The 15885-nt window shown below is 42.5% G+C and overlaps 1 protein-coding gene across 1 annotated transcript in view; it reads left to right on the top strand.

The window, feature by feature from the left end:
• Nucleotides 1-15885, top strand: part of DENND1A (DENN domain containing 1A) — a 150485-nt gene that overhangs the window by 32143 nt on the left and 102457 nt on the right. The window contains exons 4-5 of the mRNA XM_027687938.1: nucleotides 12405-12454; nucleotides 15221-15340. Coding sequence (XP_027543739.1) covers nucleotides 12405-12454; nucleotides 15221-15340 — 170 coding nt within the window. The remainder of the gene's footprint in view (nucleotides 1-12404; nucleotides 12455-15220; nucleotides 15341-15885) is intronic.

Genomic DNA, 15885 nt, shown 5'->3' with positions numbered 1-15885 from the left:
AAGCAATCAGCGAGAGCTGTAGGAGGAATTGCACAATCTTGTCAAAGGCAGTATATTTTTCAATTTTTTTTTTTTGTTTTTTGAGTGGTGCATCATTTGGTCCCTGACTGTTTTAATCTTTATAGCTCATCTGGAAAGGAAATCAGAAGTGCTGTGGTGATGGTTCCTGTTTGTGAGCTGCCCTCAGTGGTATGATGGCTTGTCTGTAATTTGATGAACTATTGTATGCTCAGTTAATTACTCCAGGAATGACTGAGGTATGTGTGCTTGCAAGCTGGTACTTATGGAGATTGCTACTTCTATTCTGCTGGTAATTTTTCTTTCCACTGGCACTGAAACAGAGTTTATAACGAAACCAGCAATCTTTATACATTTATAGATAAACTGTAAAACTTTTATGGCAGTCTTTATATAGAAACTAATGGTCTTTCTTGTACCAAGTCTATGAGCATTGTACAAACATTGCACACAGGGAAAAATAAAAAGCACTTTCTTTGTGTCATTGAGAGTTGTGTGATTGGAGAGGAGTTCCACAAATGGAGCATAAACCCCCTGTCTTGAGAAGTCTGGGTGCTCTGAGGGGACTGAGTTGCTTGAACAGGGATGATTATAATCCAGTTGGATATTTCTGAATTGCACACAGTACCCTGAGCATAAACTCCTTGCCTTACAGGCTGCACACACTGTGTGATAAAACCTGCCTTGAGAGCAGTTTAAAATGATGGCTGTCCTTTCAGGAGCAAGTGAACAAGTTGGGTTGGAAAGGTTGAGTAATTAGTGATTTAGAAAATCTAGAAAAGCGGTCCTGGTGTTGTGAAAGCCACTTTGTATTAACCCAAGGCAGTGTAAATGGTAAATGTCTGAAGCATTTGATCCTCAGGTGTGAAATCTTTGCTGCTCACAGTGTGTGCAGAGCCCTCACTGCACTGGGACAGGGAGGATTTGCCAGTGCCATCCAGATAAACCAGGAGGGATGGGGCAGGGCAGGTCCTGTGTCACCAGCAGGGTGAACCAGCAGCAGGAACAGACACCTTTGGGTGCCCAGGGACAAGTGAGGAGCTCCCCCTGTCCTCCAGGGCAGGTGGGACAGGGCTGTGCCACTGGAGCTTTCTGGAGGCAGTGGAGCCCATGAGGACAGGATGGTGGACAGCACCAAACCATGGGCTTTGACTACAGAGCTGAGGGTTTCCTGAATTCAGAGTGGTTTTTTTAGACCAGATGTATTTTCTTTAATGTAGGAAAGTAAAGAAAAATCCTCATTTATTCCTCATTTGCTCTTTCTTAAGCATCCTTGTCATATGGTACAAGTTGCTTTTTCATTACCTTTTCTTTAGACCAAATAGGTGAGAGGTCAGTTTTTCTTATGTATTTCTATTTGTGCCTTTTCTACGCCTCTCTAGTATAATTTAATTAGAATAAAAAATGCAGAACCTCCTCAAGTCTGCTTTGTGTGTGTCTGCAGCAGGGTGTGTGTCTGCAGCAGGGTGTCTGTCCTGTTCTGGGTGCAGTGCAGGGTGTCTGTGCTCCATGGAGCTGCAAACCTTGAGAACTACGGGGCAAAGCTGATTTGCATCTTAATAGAACCTTTGCCACAGCCTGTTCATCCCAGTTGCATTTTGGAACTGAAGTTCCTAACTCTGAGAAGGAGAGGTTGGTGCAGTATTCCCGTGGTGAGAGGGCTGAGCCAGGAGCTGTGTTTGACACAAGAGCTGGATTTGGTGATCAGGAGTTCACACAGCACTGGGGCACTGGAGATTTCTGTCTGGTTTTGTGTGTTTGTTTTACTGCTGTTTGGTGATTGGCTGCAAAACTCAGTGCAGTGGATTTGTGCAGAGCAGAATCAGTCTGTGTAAGTACCCCTGAAAAAAGTTAGTCCTGAGAGCACCTGAGGCAGTGTTGGACTGTGTGTGAAAACCACGTCAAAAACCAGCGTCCAGCAATCAGAAACATTCTGAATAGAAATAGAGCAGTAATTAGGTTCAAGTGTGAGGAAATGGGTGCAAGACACTTTCTAAACAATTTCAGTTTTCTTTCATGTAAAATTCGAATCGATATTGGGAGTTCGATAAACATAATTTGATTTTACCACAAATGGTTCAGTGCGTGCAAATAGCGCTGGATACAGTCACATGGCCTTTGTTATACAAGAGGTCAGACTGGATGATCATAATGGTCCCTTCTGGTCTTAAAAACCTGTGAATATATGAATAATTTACAACCTGTCCTGCCAACCCTCGTTCGTTGAGGTGGTCATATTAAAATCCTGTGGGACTGCTCGTGTGAGTAAAGGTTGTGGGATCAGACCTGAAGTGAGTAATCATTATCACTTATGTTTAAATTTATTGATAAAAGTATAAAATATTCACTGCAAGTAAAGCTGGGTTTCTTTAAAATAGGAGATGCTTTGGCAGTAATATTCTGCTTGGGTTTGTTAAGCCAGGCAGTAGCAAAAGAGTTTGGAAGTTCTGTAATTTCATAAAGAGATAGTGCAAAGCATTTACATTGCACGATGCCTTAATTGAGTTTTCCAAATTATTTTGCATCCGTTATTCTTTGTTCTTTTTTACATTTTTTTTTCAAAGGAATGGTTGCAAAATAGCCTGAAAGAGGATTTGTTGGTGATTGATAGATGGCACTAATTGGTGTTCACATACTCAAACTTTCACATGTGTCTGGACAGGAGTGTGAAGCTGGTGGCATCTTACAGAGACAAGCTGGAAATTACCCTAAAGTGTTAAACCAGGGAAGTCCAAAGTTCTTTGCTTTATACTTGGAAAACTCCAGATTCTAAGTTCAGTCATCTTTGGACATATCAGCTCCTTTTTCTTCAAGTAAAAAGCACCTCTCAAGGCTAATGAATGTTTTTTTAGCTTTCAGGTTTTTGGCCACATTTTGCCCTAGCTTATTCTTGTATTTGGAAATCTGAAAGTTGTGAAAATACTGACATATTTGAAGAGCTGTGTCCTGTTATAACCTTCGGTTGTCTGAGGTGATCACTGACTTCACCTCAGCTCTGCAAAGTTTTAAACTGGAAAAGTTCTCCTTGCCCTGGGGGCAGGAGTGTCCTCATCACAGTCATCCTCTTTAATTCCCTGCTCCAGGGAACTCTCAGCCAGGTTTGGTGGGAGTGCCCAGCCCGAGGAGCAGGGCTGGCAAGGCTCAAAGCTGGGCAGCTGTTGCCCCCTTTGGGATGTTGGGTGGTTCTGTTGCAGTTCCCACCTGGGGAAGGGACTGAAGGACCTTCAGCAGCGGCAGCTTCCAAGCTCCTCCTCAGCAGCACGTTCTCCAGCAGTGAGGAGGATCCTGCTCCCAGCAGCTGGACATCTGGGAGAAGGCAGATCCATGGCTGTCCCTGCCTCTGGAACTGGATAACTCCAGGATAGCTGCTGTGTACCAGGGGCATTTTCCTTGGCAGTCCCGGTTGGGTTTCAGTAACAATTCCAGAAGTGGGGGTGTGTTTTCCCCTAAGCCCCCCTGCCCTGAGGGACTGGTTTCCTCAGTGCTTCTCAGGAATTACACCTTTGCTCAGGTGTTGGTTTGGAGCCCCAGTCTGTAGCTCATTCCTGCTCAGGGGGTCACTAATGGGGATTTATGGCATGGAATGGCCACGTGAATTCAGGATACACTCTAATATTGTCTTTGGTAACCAGAGCAGGAAGAAACTGAAGTCTGATGTTATTCTCTCACACTTTTTAATGCTTTGAATTTCTGGAAAAGGGCTTGTCAGTGAAATTACTTAATTTTATAGTGAGAGATGGTGGAATTTCTGCACTGTGGAAATGGCAGCACAGGGATTCCGAAGGGCTCCTGTGCACAGAGGGTGGTGTGAAATCCTTCCCTTACCCTCTCAACCACAAAGTTCTGCTCTTGACTTTCACCTGCTTTCAACATGCAAGTTTCTGCACATCCTTTCTTTGAGCAAGGGACGGGAGTTGATTTTTAATGACATTTGCTATTTGTTGAACTAAGTTGTTTGTTTGTTTCTTTTGGGTTTTGTTGGTTTTGTGATTTTTTTGGTTGTTTATTTATAACATCCTAGGGATTAATTTTTCCTTTAATTTAGTTTTCCATCTCTTATGCCTGGATACAGCAGAAGTGTATATGAGAATTTGCACCCAGTTAGAAGAGATTACATCTTTAAAAGCCAAAACTATTTGAGGGGGTTTTTTCCTACTCCCTGAAAACTAAATCTCCTCTTGGGGCTGAACCACAGTGCAGATTTATAGAGGTGTAACGTAGTCACATGGGCAGGATTTGATTTCAGGCTTTAATTTAAATTTGGAGCTCTGGCCCCTCTCTTTTAACATGTTATATTTGTGTGACTGAATTCCTGTGATTTGCATTATCTGATTGTGGCAAAGATCAAATCTTGTTGTGTATATGACTGAAAATCTAATTGGAACAGTGCTGTCCTAATCGTCTGCTGTGATCATAAAGTTTGTATTTGCCAACAGAGCTCATTTTCCAGCAGCCTCTGCTTTGGAGTGTTTGCTCACATGTGTTTTGGAGGGGCTGGGCAGGGCTGGGGCAGCAGAGACCAGCAAAGACCTTGCCCAGTGATGCAAACAGGGCATTTCTTCCCTGCACGTCCTGTTAGCTCTCAGTGCAGACCCTTAGTGGTGCTTCTTCAATAATTTGTTTAAACTATGCAGTACAGATTCCTTATTTTAGCACTAAGACTTACAAAGGCTTCTTTTAGCAGCCTTTAATTTCGTACTTATGTATGTGACATAGCCTGTGGCTGTGATCTCTGCTGTGAATCTGCAGTTGTTTTGGGATGAAAGCAGAAGGCAGCTGGAAACTCAGTAGCTACATCTAGCTGTCTACCTAGAGAAGGCCTTGATTTCAAGTTTATCTAAACAAGCTCGACTAATCCCAACTATCTGGGGGGATCCACTGTCAAAACAAGCAGCATGGCCCTAAGGCAAACACAGCCATACAGAAATGAAGGCTGGGACTCCCAATACTCCGATGGCTGCAGACTGGAGGCTTTTTTCCTGAAAAGAGAGTAGGAGAGGTACAATTTGCATAATGCCTTTTCATTGGGAACTTTTGGAAGGCTGACAGAGGTCCAGCTTATAGCGCTGCAGCCACAATACCGAGTCTATAGGAGAATCCTTGAATGACCTGACCATATTGAAAGAAAAAATGAAAGCATCCAAGTATAGCCAAGTGAGTGTGGAAAAGAGGGCTGGTGCATTGTCTAACATCTGCTCTACTTCTCGTTAGTTTTGTTCTTTGGTATTCTATGTGGACTTTGGAGAAACCTAAGACAGCCTAACATGAATCCTATAATCTTCCTTCTGAATATTTATGTAGTGTGCCAGCCTCTAAGCTGTCCTTTGCATCTTCCTACTTCCCCCTCATTTTCATGCTCTCAAATGAGGCCAACATTTCAAAAGCTAAATAAATGTTTGTGAATGTTTATAAAAGATTTGCATAAATTTGTCCTTGTTTGACAAAGATCACTTTTTTCTTATGCCAGTTCTGAAATATTTTAAAGGTTTCAGTGCTTGTCTTGACAACAAAGTCCTGCCTCAGAGAACAATGATTGCTGATTAAGTGGGTATGTGCTCCGAGCTGAATAGAGCAATGGGCTGAAAGGGCCAGTCATCTTAAGCCAGAATTATAATATTTAACAAATGTTAACCCAAGGATATATTTTAAGCTTTGTTTTTGAGGCAGTGTACCTGTGCAGTTGACTTAGGGGGTGTGCAGGATGTGATTATCTTTTCACAGCTATTAGTTCTCACCTAATTTCTGCTAAATGTGGAAGCGAAAATACTCCTCATTTTTAGTCACTAAATGTTTAAGATATGTTTAATTGAATCAGTGTTCCAGCTCTCTGAGACTGACACTTCTTACCTACACCAACTGATCACTGTTTATGCACATAATTGGACCTGATTTTTTTTATGCCTGTCTGTATAATTTTTCAATTCTTTGTTATTTAAGACAATTATTCCTACAACAGTGGCTGCAGATTATTTATTTTTTAGCACGTTCACTAAAATCTATTTCTCTTAGAATAAAACCAAATCTCTAATTTCACTGAAGAGGTTTTAAAGACATTTATTGAGGAGATCTCTTTGAAAGAACCGCTTAAATATTTTAGTTCAGCTTTACTTTCGGGTGCTTTTTTTTTATTTCCTTTTTCCTGCTGGAGAACAGTAACAGTCGTTCCCGTTCTTTTGTTCCATTAGTTGAGAGGTTGAAGTTGTCATTAAGGCAAAAGCCGGAGCTCCTTCTCTGACACAGTTTTTCTCACATCTGCCAGGCCCGTGTCCCAGGAGGGGCCGAGCGGAGCCCGGAATTCAGCGCGGGCCCATTATCTGCTGCTTCTCTGAGCTGCGAACGCAGCCAGACCTCGGGGAGGCTCCGAGCCTCCTCCCTGCACCGGCCAAATCACATTTGAAGGACTGGTGGCAGGAAAGCTTTGGCCTTGGGGTGTGAAATTCTAAGAAACAGAGTCACAATTAGGTTTAAAAAATTCAGGGATTTTTGAGCTTTATCCTGAAATGTGGTTTTGGTAATGCGGGGAGAAAAGTTGCCCATCTGTGCACATATTTTGTACGTTTAAAATATTTAAATGCTAGCAGGCCTCAATATGCTTAGGAAATGTTATTTATCTCCTGCTCTTCCTGTTTCCAGCGTTGGGGATATGTGTGTTGGGGTTTTGTGTTTGTTTTTAAACCCCAGCATTTTCCTGAGAACACTCAGTTGCCTTCAGTGAAATGATGTTATTTTGTACTGGCCCCGTTCCCCTGATGACCCTCGGACTTGGGGAGAAAAACCCTCCCCTAATTCAAGCTTTAGAATTGCTCAGAAAGAGCTGATGGATTTCTAGGACACGAAGCAAATGGATGATCTGGTGCTATAAAGTCGTATCGGAATACCAGTAGAATTAGAAAAGTAGAGATAAAACTAAATTAAGATAATTTAAAGTAATTCTATTAAGCAAATTATGCCCCGATTTTTTTTTGAGGGGGGTAGAACATTCTTTTAAACGACTGATTAAAATTAATTCTTAAAATGTTTTGGCCGTTACAAAATTCAGTAATGCTCAGTAGTGCTCTGAGATGTGAAAAGATTTTGTTGCAAGATCAATGCAGTGTGAAATTTGACATAAATATTTTAAACAAGCAGTGATTTTTTAAAAAGAATCCATGTTGTATCAGTTTTTTCAGAACTAGGGAAAGCTTTAAAACTTAGAGAAATCTTTGTTTTCTCCATCAAGTTGCAGAATCTCAGTGGTTTGGTGGGGGCTGTGTGACACCAGCCTCTGTGCAGGGCACTGACTTTGGAATTTGGAAATTGGATTTTGTGGGCTTCTGGAACTGAAATGCTCCTCCTGATTTCAACTACAAGTTACACAGCATTTCTTAATTGATGAGAGTGCTCTGTAATAATAACTTTGGGAAAATTTGATGTGAGGTAATATAAACTGGCACCAATAATAAATGCAAATCCAAGTTTAAACTTCCAGAACACGAGCTGGAATGATCCCTGTTTGTCACTCTGAGCTGTGGGTGAGTTACAGAGGTTGAATTTTCTGTACCAGCATTGATTTCTTCTGTTTATATTCTACAAGTAAAATTTTGAGCAGTTGCTTTGTGCAATGTTTGAAGTTATCCCATTGTTACTGAGGTGGTGGTTGTTGTGCAGAAAGCTGTTCCCTTTCCTAGGAAAATGCCTGGGAATGTCTGACCAGCCCTGCACGGCCGACAGAATTGAGCTGTTCTACATGGCTCTGTACCTTTGCTTTCACCACCCTTTGGCTTTAAACAGAATTGTTGTCAGGTTTAAGTTGGTTATTTGGGCACACTGACAACATTTTTGAATTCTTAACTCTGTTATTCCCTTGCAGTGGATGATTTAATGAATCGTTGGCTTAAATGATTCAAAAAGATGAATTAAATCCAAGAGCAGTTTTCAATTCTATGGGTGTAAGACAGATTAACGTACAACCCAAATTTAACTGGGCAGTATTTTGCTTCAGTTGATGTCTTAGCACTTTTTAATGCTACATTAACATTTTTGTAGGGTTTAAATTTGTTGTTTTTCAGAGGAGGAATAAAATCACCTGTAGTTGCTCGCTGGTCAAGTCGGTGTCCTGTTCCCTGTTCTTACATTCCCTGATCCCATCGGGCTGGTTGTCCCTCTCCCCTTGTTCTCCAGTTTCTCCTCCATTCTCCATCCCTCTGTTGGCATGTGGGAACTCTCTTGGTGTCCCTCCATGGAAGAGAGAGGGTTCCATGCTTGTTTCCTGGATTCAGATGCTCTTTCAAGCTGGATAAGATGAAAACTGTGTTTCCACCCTCTCTGTTTAGTGTTTCACTGTCAGCAGCCTCAACTGTACTTCACCTCTGCTTTAAGGCCGAGGGAATAAAAGAGCATCCACCTTTTTCATCACGGAGCCACCTCCTCTCTCCATGGAAAACTCCTGCTCTTTGCTGTGCTCCCCTCTCCTGTAACACGCAGTTGGGGGGTTTTGGGGTTGCTTCCTCCCCCCTCCCTCCATGATCCACAGCTCCAGGCCCAGTCTGGACTCTGGGTAGTCTTTTCCATTCATCCAGATTTTCCCCAGGTTTCCCAATAGGCTTCCAAATACAGGTTCCCAACCTGTTGGTCTGTGTGGTGTGTTCTTTCCCTGCTCTGACTCACGTCCATATTTGAGTGTCTTGCCTTAATCATTCCTTGTTTTTCACAGATCTCTGCCTGTATTTTAATTTCTTTTCTGTCCAGCTTCCTCTTACACTTCCTGTTCCCTGTGCATGTCTGGTGTCTCTTTGTAAGAGGAGATGCTTTGCAGCAGCCCCTTCTCCAGCCCAGCCGTTTGCACATCATTTATCAGGGCACTTTTATTTAGTTGTAGCTGCACAGGGGATATCTGTTCCCGATGTTCATTTGAACAGGAGGAGTAAAGAGTTATATTTAAGAGAATCTGAAGTTGTTCTGCTGATTTGGAAGCAGGAGCATACGGTGAAAGGTTTAAAAATAAGCAGGATTTAAGCTACAGCTTGCATATTAAATACAGCAGTGCATATGCCCGTTTTCCAGCATTGTTGAGCTTTCCTAGGATTCCATGTCAATAGATGGTTTGGGACACAAGCCCAGTGTGTGTTGTGTGTGTTCCAGACGCTCCCCCAGCCCCTCTCCTGGGTGTGTGGGAGCTCCAGGGCCGGCGGTGACACAAAGGGCCGAGCAGGGCCTCGTTTGTTTGGGGAACTTTGCTAGAGAAACCAAACGTAATCAATGAGCTCGGGGCTGTCTGCGATAAGTTATGTGCTGCCTGTATCGATTGGGAAGGATTTTAGAAGAGCCACGTGGGGTTTCTAATGTCAGCAGTGCTCGGATTATGAAAGGAGCTGGAAGGCTGGATGGGGAGCCAGGTGGTGCCTGTCCTGCAGCCCTGAGCCATCCCCCTGGGACACGGCTCTGCCCTGCCCTCAACTGCGGGCACTGCCTGCTGGGGAGCATTGCTGCTCATTAATGGGACAGATCCAACTGCAGGGAAAGGATGGGGCAGAGGATGAACTTGGGGATTGATCCCCCAGCCTGGCGGGTGGTGCCCTGGGGACCCTGCGGCTCCCAGGGTTCCACACCCGTCAGCTGCCCAGCCTGGATTGCTGGGGGCTCCTCTTCTTCTTTTACAGACATTTGTGTTTCTTTAAGAAAATAGGCATGAGGGAATAAAATAAGAAAACAGGCTATTGATGCTTCCTCTGTGTTTCGTGCTGGGTAAAAAAAGACATAAAAGAGATTATAAGGTGCTGACATGGAGCAATTCTGGGTTTGGGCTTGTGATGGGTTTTGTTGGAAATCATAAAGAAATGGTGGTTTTTCTAGGTCGTAAGTAACCACCCACCTAAAGAGGTCGGGTGGGAAGTTGTGTATGATGTAGGTATTGCTTATCTTTCAAACTGAGGAGTATTTAAAGAATTAAAAAGAAAAAAAGCAGCATTATATTTAGAGTAACGAGCTTGCAACTTGAGCAAAAGCGGGATAGTTCTCCAGTAATTGTACTTCTTACATCCAAAACATCAGCAGTTTTGCTAACTAAAAACTAATTCTGCATATGAGTTTTAAATTTTTTTAAAGAGTTACAATTTAAAAATGAGCCTGTGGTTAACCTGTGCCAGTCTCAGTTTTTTTAGTTGTGAATCCAGGCAGATAAGTGTCAGTGTATAATGAATGGCAGATTATGTCCAATGACATTACAAAAGCCAGATAATAATGTCACTGTAAAACCTTTCTTTAAAAGAGAAGGCAGTGGAGAGTGGTACAGATCCAATATATTCAGTATATTGCCTCTTTAAGGGAAAATTTCATTTGCTGTGTTTGGTAAACTGTGAGTATCAAGAAACTAGTGCAAAGTAAGTTTTAAGTCTTGCACTGCTCCAATAACACAATGCTGATGAGATGCTGGATGTTTTATGGTGGGAATGGTTTTACTTGCAGTTACAGGAATTATGTAGATCATCAAAATAACAGAGAGAATGTGTTCTGCCATTTTGAGGTGACTGATGGCTCGTTACCTTTTAACGCTGTTTTATTTCAGAATTTGATGCAGCTACATGATTTGTTTCTAAAAAAATAGATACACAGTCATTATTTTGAGGACAATAAAAATATAGGCACTTTGCTCTCCTGCAATTATAATTTTGATGATCATAGGATTCTTCTGAGGGTTTTTTTGTTTGTTTTTTAGCACTTTGTGCAGTGAGATTTCAGCTGTGCTGAAGGACAACTGTGCAGTGGTTAAAATTGGTCAGGGTGCAGGTTTTGTGGGTGAGCAGTTGGAGTTGTTCAGCTTGGGGAAGGCAGTGAGGTTCTGCAGGGGGGGAGCCCACTCTCATTAATGAGACCTTGGCTATCAAGGCATTATTTTGGGTCGAAATCCAGATTTCTGCAGAGTTTCCTCTGAATCTACATAACTCCTGCCCAAGTTTGCTGTGCAATTCAAAGCAGGGGATGCCTTTGCTCTGCACGGCTTTCTTCAATAGACCCTTTCTTGTTCTTTAAAAACAGGAGGTTGTTAAATAATCTATCAATAAACTGTCAAGAAGTCAAAGTTTCCATATCTGTTTCTGCCTGAAATCTTCAGAACTTGCCACATTTTAGTTGTCAAGAAACCTCCAAAGAAGAGAGTGAGGAGTTGAGCCTGAAACCAGGGCTAAGGCTGGGCTGTGCTGCTGTGAATTATGCAGGAGGAACATGTTCCTGCAAGGGAGTCAATATGTTTTGTGCTTCACTGAAGGGGTGATTAGATTGATGGAGTTTATTTGGGAACGGTGGCGTTTGGTTTAGAAATAAATGAAGCGAGAAGCATCTATTTACTCATTGATGATAATTTATTGCTGCTGGTCAGAAAAGGGTTGAATTTATTAGGGGGGTTGTTGTTTGTTCAGGGTTATCCTGTTTAGCTGAAAGCAGAAATAGAATTTACACTTCAGGGCCTGAAATATTTAAGTGTGAAGGAGAATGAGCAATGAATTGGCTGTAGGAAAGATCTGCAAACTGGGAGACCTTTAATGGGGGGTTGTGGGTTGCAGAATTCAAAATTTGGATATTATAGAATGATCTAATGGATTGCTTTTGTCTATGAACACAACTGTTTTGGGACTAACATTTCTGCATTTGCCTCTTTAGTGATTGTTTAACGTTGTAAAATTGAAAATTATGAATTTATCTGCTGATGGTGTTTTCACTTTTCATATTCATCCTTTTCTTTGCTCTCCTGCAAAGGCTGTGCTTAAAGGCTTCCCCATTTGTGGTGCTGTTTTGCAACTTGTAGAAAATGGCTTGTGGGTTTAAAAATCTGTATTAATTTTAATACACATTATTTTAGTTGGTGTTTCAACACTCAGATTTTCTTTTTAACAGCAGTAGGGAGCGTTAAACATTCCTGCTATGAGACCTATTGGCTTCTCCTTTTGTTATTTATCTTGCTGATGTTAGGAAGTGTTCTCTAATCCCCAGACCTCTGTTCCTAGGTAACAGTCAAAAGCTGTGCCAGCAGAAGTGGTCCTGCCAGGCCAGGCCCATGTGGTTTGGTGTTATTCACTCCGATCCATATGGTCAGGGCAGGGATTGTCCCCAGAGAGGTGTTAACACTCAACAACCCAACCTCCTCCTCCTCTTTGGAGAATTGCTGGATGGCTCCTGCTGCCTGCCCATGTGTGAATCTTGATTAATTTTTCATTTTTAATGAAGTTTGATCATGTTTATTATTTCACATGATTGACTGCCTGGTACTCCTTCCATGTAATTGATAAAGCCCATATTTCTTCATCTGTCTCTTGTTTCTTCAGGGCAAAGTTGTGAAATTGTGTGATGTGGTTAATATTAGATTTATTGGTCCCAATAGATGTATAAATTATCTCTTTTTTTTCTCTCCACAGGAAGTTCTACAGACTTTGACCAAGTTTTGTTTCCCCTTCTATGTGGACAGGTATTGTTAGCTTTTCAAACTTTACAAGAAAATAAGCTTGTCAATAAAACCCCTGTAGAAAATAAAAACCATTTCATTCATAATGCTCTGTCTGTGTGACTGGGACTCAGAGCACCCGAGTGCAAATTATAGTCCTAGAATCACTTTTTCCTGGGGTTTTTATGGGCACCATCAAAAAAAAAAGAAGTTTTAAAAGTTGGAGTTGTTCAGTGGCAGCATAGGAGGGTGTTTGGTTTTACTTCTGCTGAGAATGCTTGGGTAGCAATTGTCAAATGTGCATATTAATATCAAAGCTTTGTGTGCTCATGTGTTTCATTTCTTCATTGCCAAAATTTGGGTGGAGCAGTGAATTAAATGCTTTGCATTTAAAGGCCTCATGCTCCTGTTGGAGTGCTGGTGCTTTGGGGGTGAAATCGTGCAGTGAATGTCAGAAGATCTGAGAGTATTTAATTGTTGTAATTTAGAAAACTCTACAAGTTCTGTAGTTTTCCTTTTACTGCGAGTTATTTTTGGTGGTTTCATGAAAGGAACAAGAATTGAAATTTTGCAAGGCTGCACCAGTGCTCACATCATTCTGGGCATCACTTAATTGGGCAGAATGCCTTTCCTTTGTCAGCTGAGACACTGGATGGTTTGGGGTGAGCAAATTGACCTGAACTGTGATTAGACTGCTGGAAATGTTTGCCTCATTTTAGAATTTGGAATCACTCTTTTGCTGCTCATCTCTTCCCTTTCCTAAGGGGAGGGAGCAGGGAAATACTCATATATATTTTTCTCATGTATATGTTTCTACTAGAAATATTTATGCTTCCTGTGTGTAGATTTATTGTACCTAGGGGTTTTGTTTGTTCTGTTGTTTTTGGTTTTCCTCAGCAATATAACATTTTGAAAGATAAGAACACTGAAAACCCATATGGGGTGCAAATGAGAACATAATGAAAAGTGATTCCCATTTCTGGATCCACTTGTTTGTCTGAGTATCACAGACTGTCACTGAGAGACTGTAAGCCAACTCCTTGAACGTAAAGGAGAGATTGTAACCCGTGACATACTTAATAATTTCAAATTCAGGGTGGACTCCCAGTGCTGCAGAAGGTGGAGGACACCCCAAGTGAAGGTTGTGGCAGCTCCTGCTCTTCTGGCTGTACAAATGGCCAGTGTTGGCCCTGGAGGTTTTGGCTCTGGGGGACACAGACACTTCACTGCTTTCATGTTGGTTCTCTCTGTGTCTGTTGAGGCCAGTGGGCAGCAATCCCCAGGGAATTGTTGCCCATTCCTTTAGGCACTGCAGCAGGAGTTTCCTGCTCCCTTGGAGGCAGGATCAAGGCAGAGGCTCTTCCCCAGCTGCAGGAGGGCAGGGCTGTGTTGGTCACACAGAGCTGGAGAGGGGGCATGGAGAGACATCCCTCTTCCTCTGTCCCCTTCCCTCCAGCCTTGACTGGTGTCTGCCCAGTCAGAGAGGAGACTGATGGTGCCATCAGAGGCTCTGGATGGGCCTCCTGCCCGTTTGGAAGCAGAGCTGTGAGTCCCAGGGGTTGATATTCAAATCTGGGGAGGGCACTGTGCACGTTGGGAGGTTTATCCTTCCTGTGAAGAACTGGCACCGACACTTGGGCAGGACCTGTGGGCCAGATTTGGTTTCTGCAGATCACATCCATGCAGGACTCTTTAGGTTTGCTCTGGAGGAACTCCCCAGCTCGTCACAGTTGTTTAATAAACAAGCTTCTCCCCGCTGTAATGAAACATGGTTTTCCCCCTGTTCCATAATTTTAATTGTCAGCTCAAATGCTATTTCTCACACACCCTCTGCTCTCAACCTTGTTAAAATTAAGCATATAATCCCCTTTTAAAACAGCATACTAAAATCACCATAGTAACATTACATCCAAGCTTTACAGATAAAACACACCACCAGTGAGGGATTTTTGGGTATCCCCAGCAGCTCAGTGTGCTTTATGGAAGTGGTTGCTCTGCTGACATTTAGATTTCAGGAGGATGATTGTACTTCCACTGGCTAATTCTCAGACTACTGAGATGCTTTAAACATCTGTCTTTCTGTCCATCTTCATCACTGCATGTTTTTCTTTCCTTGTTTGGAATCCACTGAAGGATTTTTCTAAGCTGGACAATGACATCTTTCCCATCTGGATCCAACTTTTACTTCAGAAAGTCTGTTTTTCTTTTGTTTCCTCCTGGCACTGAGTGTATAATCTCCCACAGAAATTTTTTGTTGCATTGTATATGACATCACAGAAGAGAATATTCTGAGGCCTGAGACTGGTAGTTAAAATGGCCTTGAATTTAATGGGATATTTGTTGCAGCTGGTAGAAGTGACTTGTAAAGCTGCACATGTCAGTGCAAGTCAGATTTCTCAGTAAACCTAAAAAGCCCTAAAACATAACCTGAAATAAATGTTGATTTCATGTCATTAGAAGTATTTTGGGTCATATGAGAGAATGTGGGGTTGGTTTGTACCGTGTGCCCTTCATGGAAGGTGGTTGATAGTCGGAGTCATTTTCATTTAAAGATAAATTTAGCATTTTTAGTTTCTTCTCACACTTAAAAAATGGAAAAAAACCCCCAAACCACAACCCCCCCACTCGTGCCTCATCCAACAAGGAGCACGTTTAAGGTTCTGGAGGGTGCATGCTCTCAAAGTTACTTTCTCAACAAAACTCTGCTGAAAGAGGAAATGTTACAGGTTCAATGACTTGCTGCTTGACAGAGTGAGCCCAGCATTAACTCCCTGTTGCTCTCTGTTCCAGCCATGCAGTTAACCAAGTGGGGCAGAACTTCACATTTGTGCTCACAGACATTGACAGCAAGCAGAGGTTTGGATTCTGTCGCTTGTCTTCTGGGGCCAAGAGCTGCTTCTGTATCTTAAGGTAGGTCTGTGCTTTGGCTTCTGGCTGACTCCAGGAGCAGGGGTTGGCTTTGCTGTTCCACTGCAATTATCATTTCCAGCTGTTCCAAATTGTTTTCCTATCTGGCCCTCAAAGTCACTGCTCTTCTGCACGAGTGGTGCAAAATCTCTTGCACTTGGAGTTGCTCTGCAGATAACTGTGTTTGTTTGTAGTCAACGTTCTGGAGTTGACAACGTGGAAGAGGGGCCTGTGCAGTGATTTGATATGACACAGCACGATGGCAGCTGTTATCTTTAGCTGTCACAACTGATCTGGTTAAGACATTTCATGGACATTTGTATATGCAAGTTTTATTAACAAAGCATCTGTTGGTAACTGAGAGAATGTCACTGATGCTCTCCACAGCCTCAGAGTTTGGATGTGTGAGCTCTGCTCTGTCCCACTGAGGGCTTTGTGAAGTTTGGCATAATAAAGACTGTCAGGGGGAGTTGGGAGCAATGCATTTCACAGAAAACGGGCAAACAGGCTCCATCAGAAGAGATTTTGATGACCTCCCACAGCCATGT

The sequence above is a fragment of the Neopelma chrysocephalum genome, unplaced genomic scaffold, assembly GCF_003984885.1.
Source record: "Neopelma chrysocephalum unplaced genomic scaffold, ASM398488v2 Primary Assembly neopelma1_74, whole genome shotgun sequence".
NCBI classification, from domain to species: Eukaryota; Metazoa; Chordata; class Aves; order Passeriformes; family Pipridae; genus Neopelma; species Neopelma chrysocephalum.
Note: the sequence above shows the minus strand (reverse complement) of the source record. Positions and strands in the feature narration are given on the sequence as shown.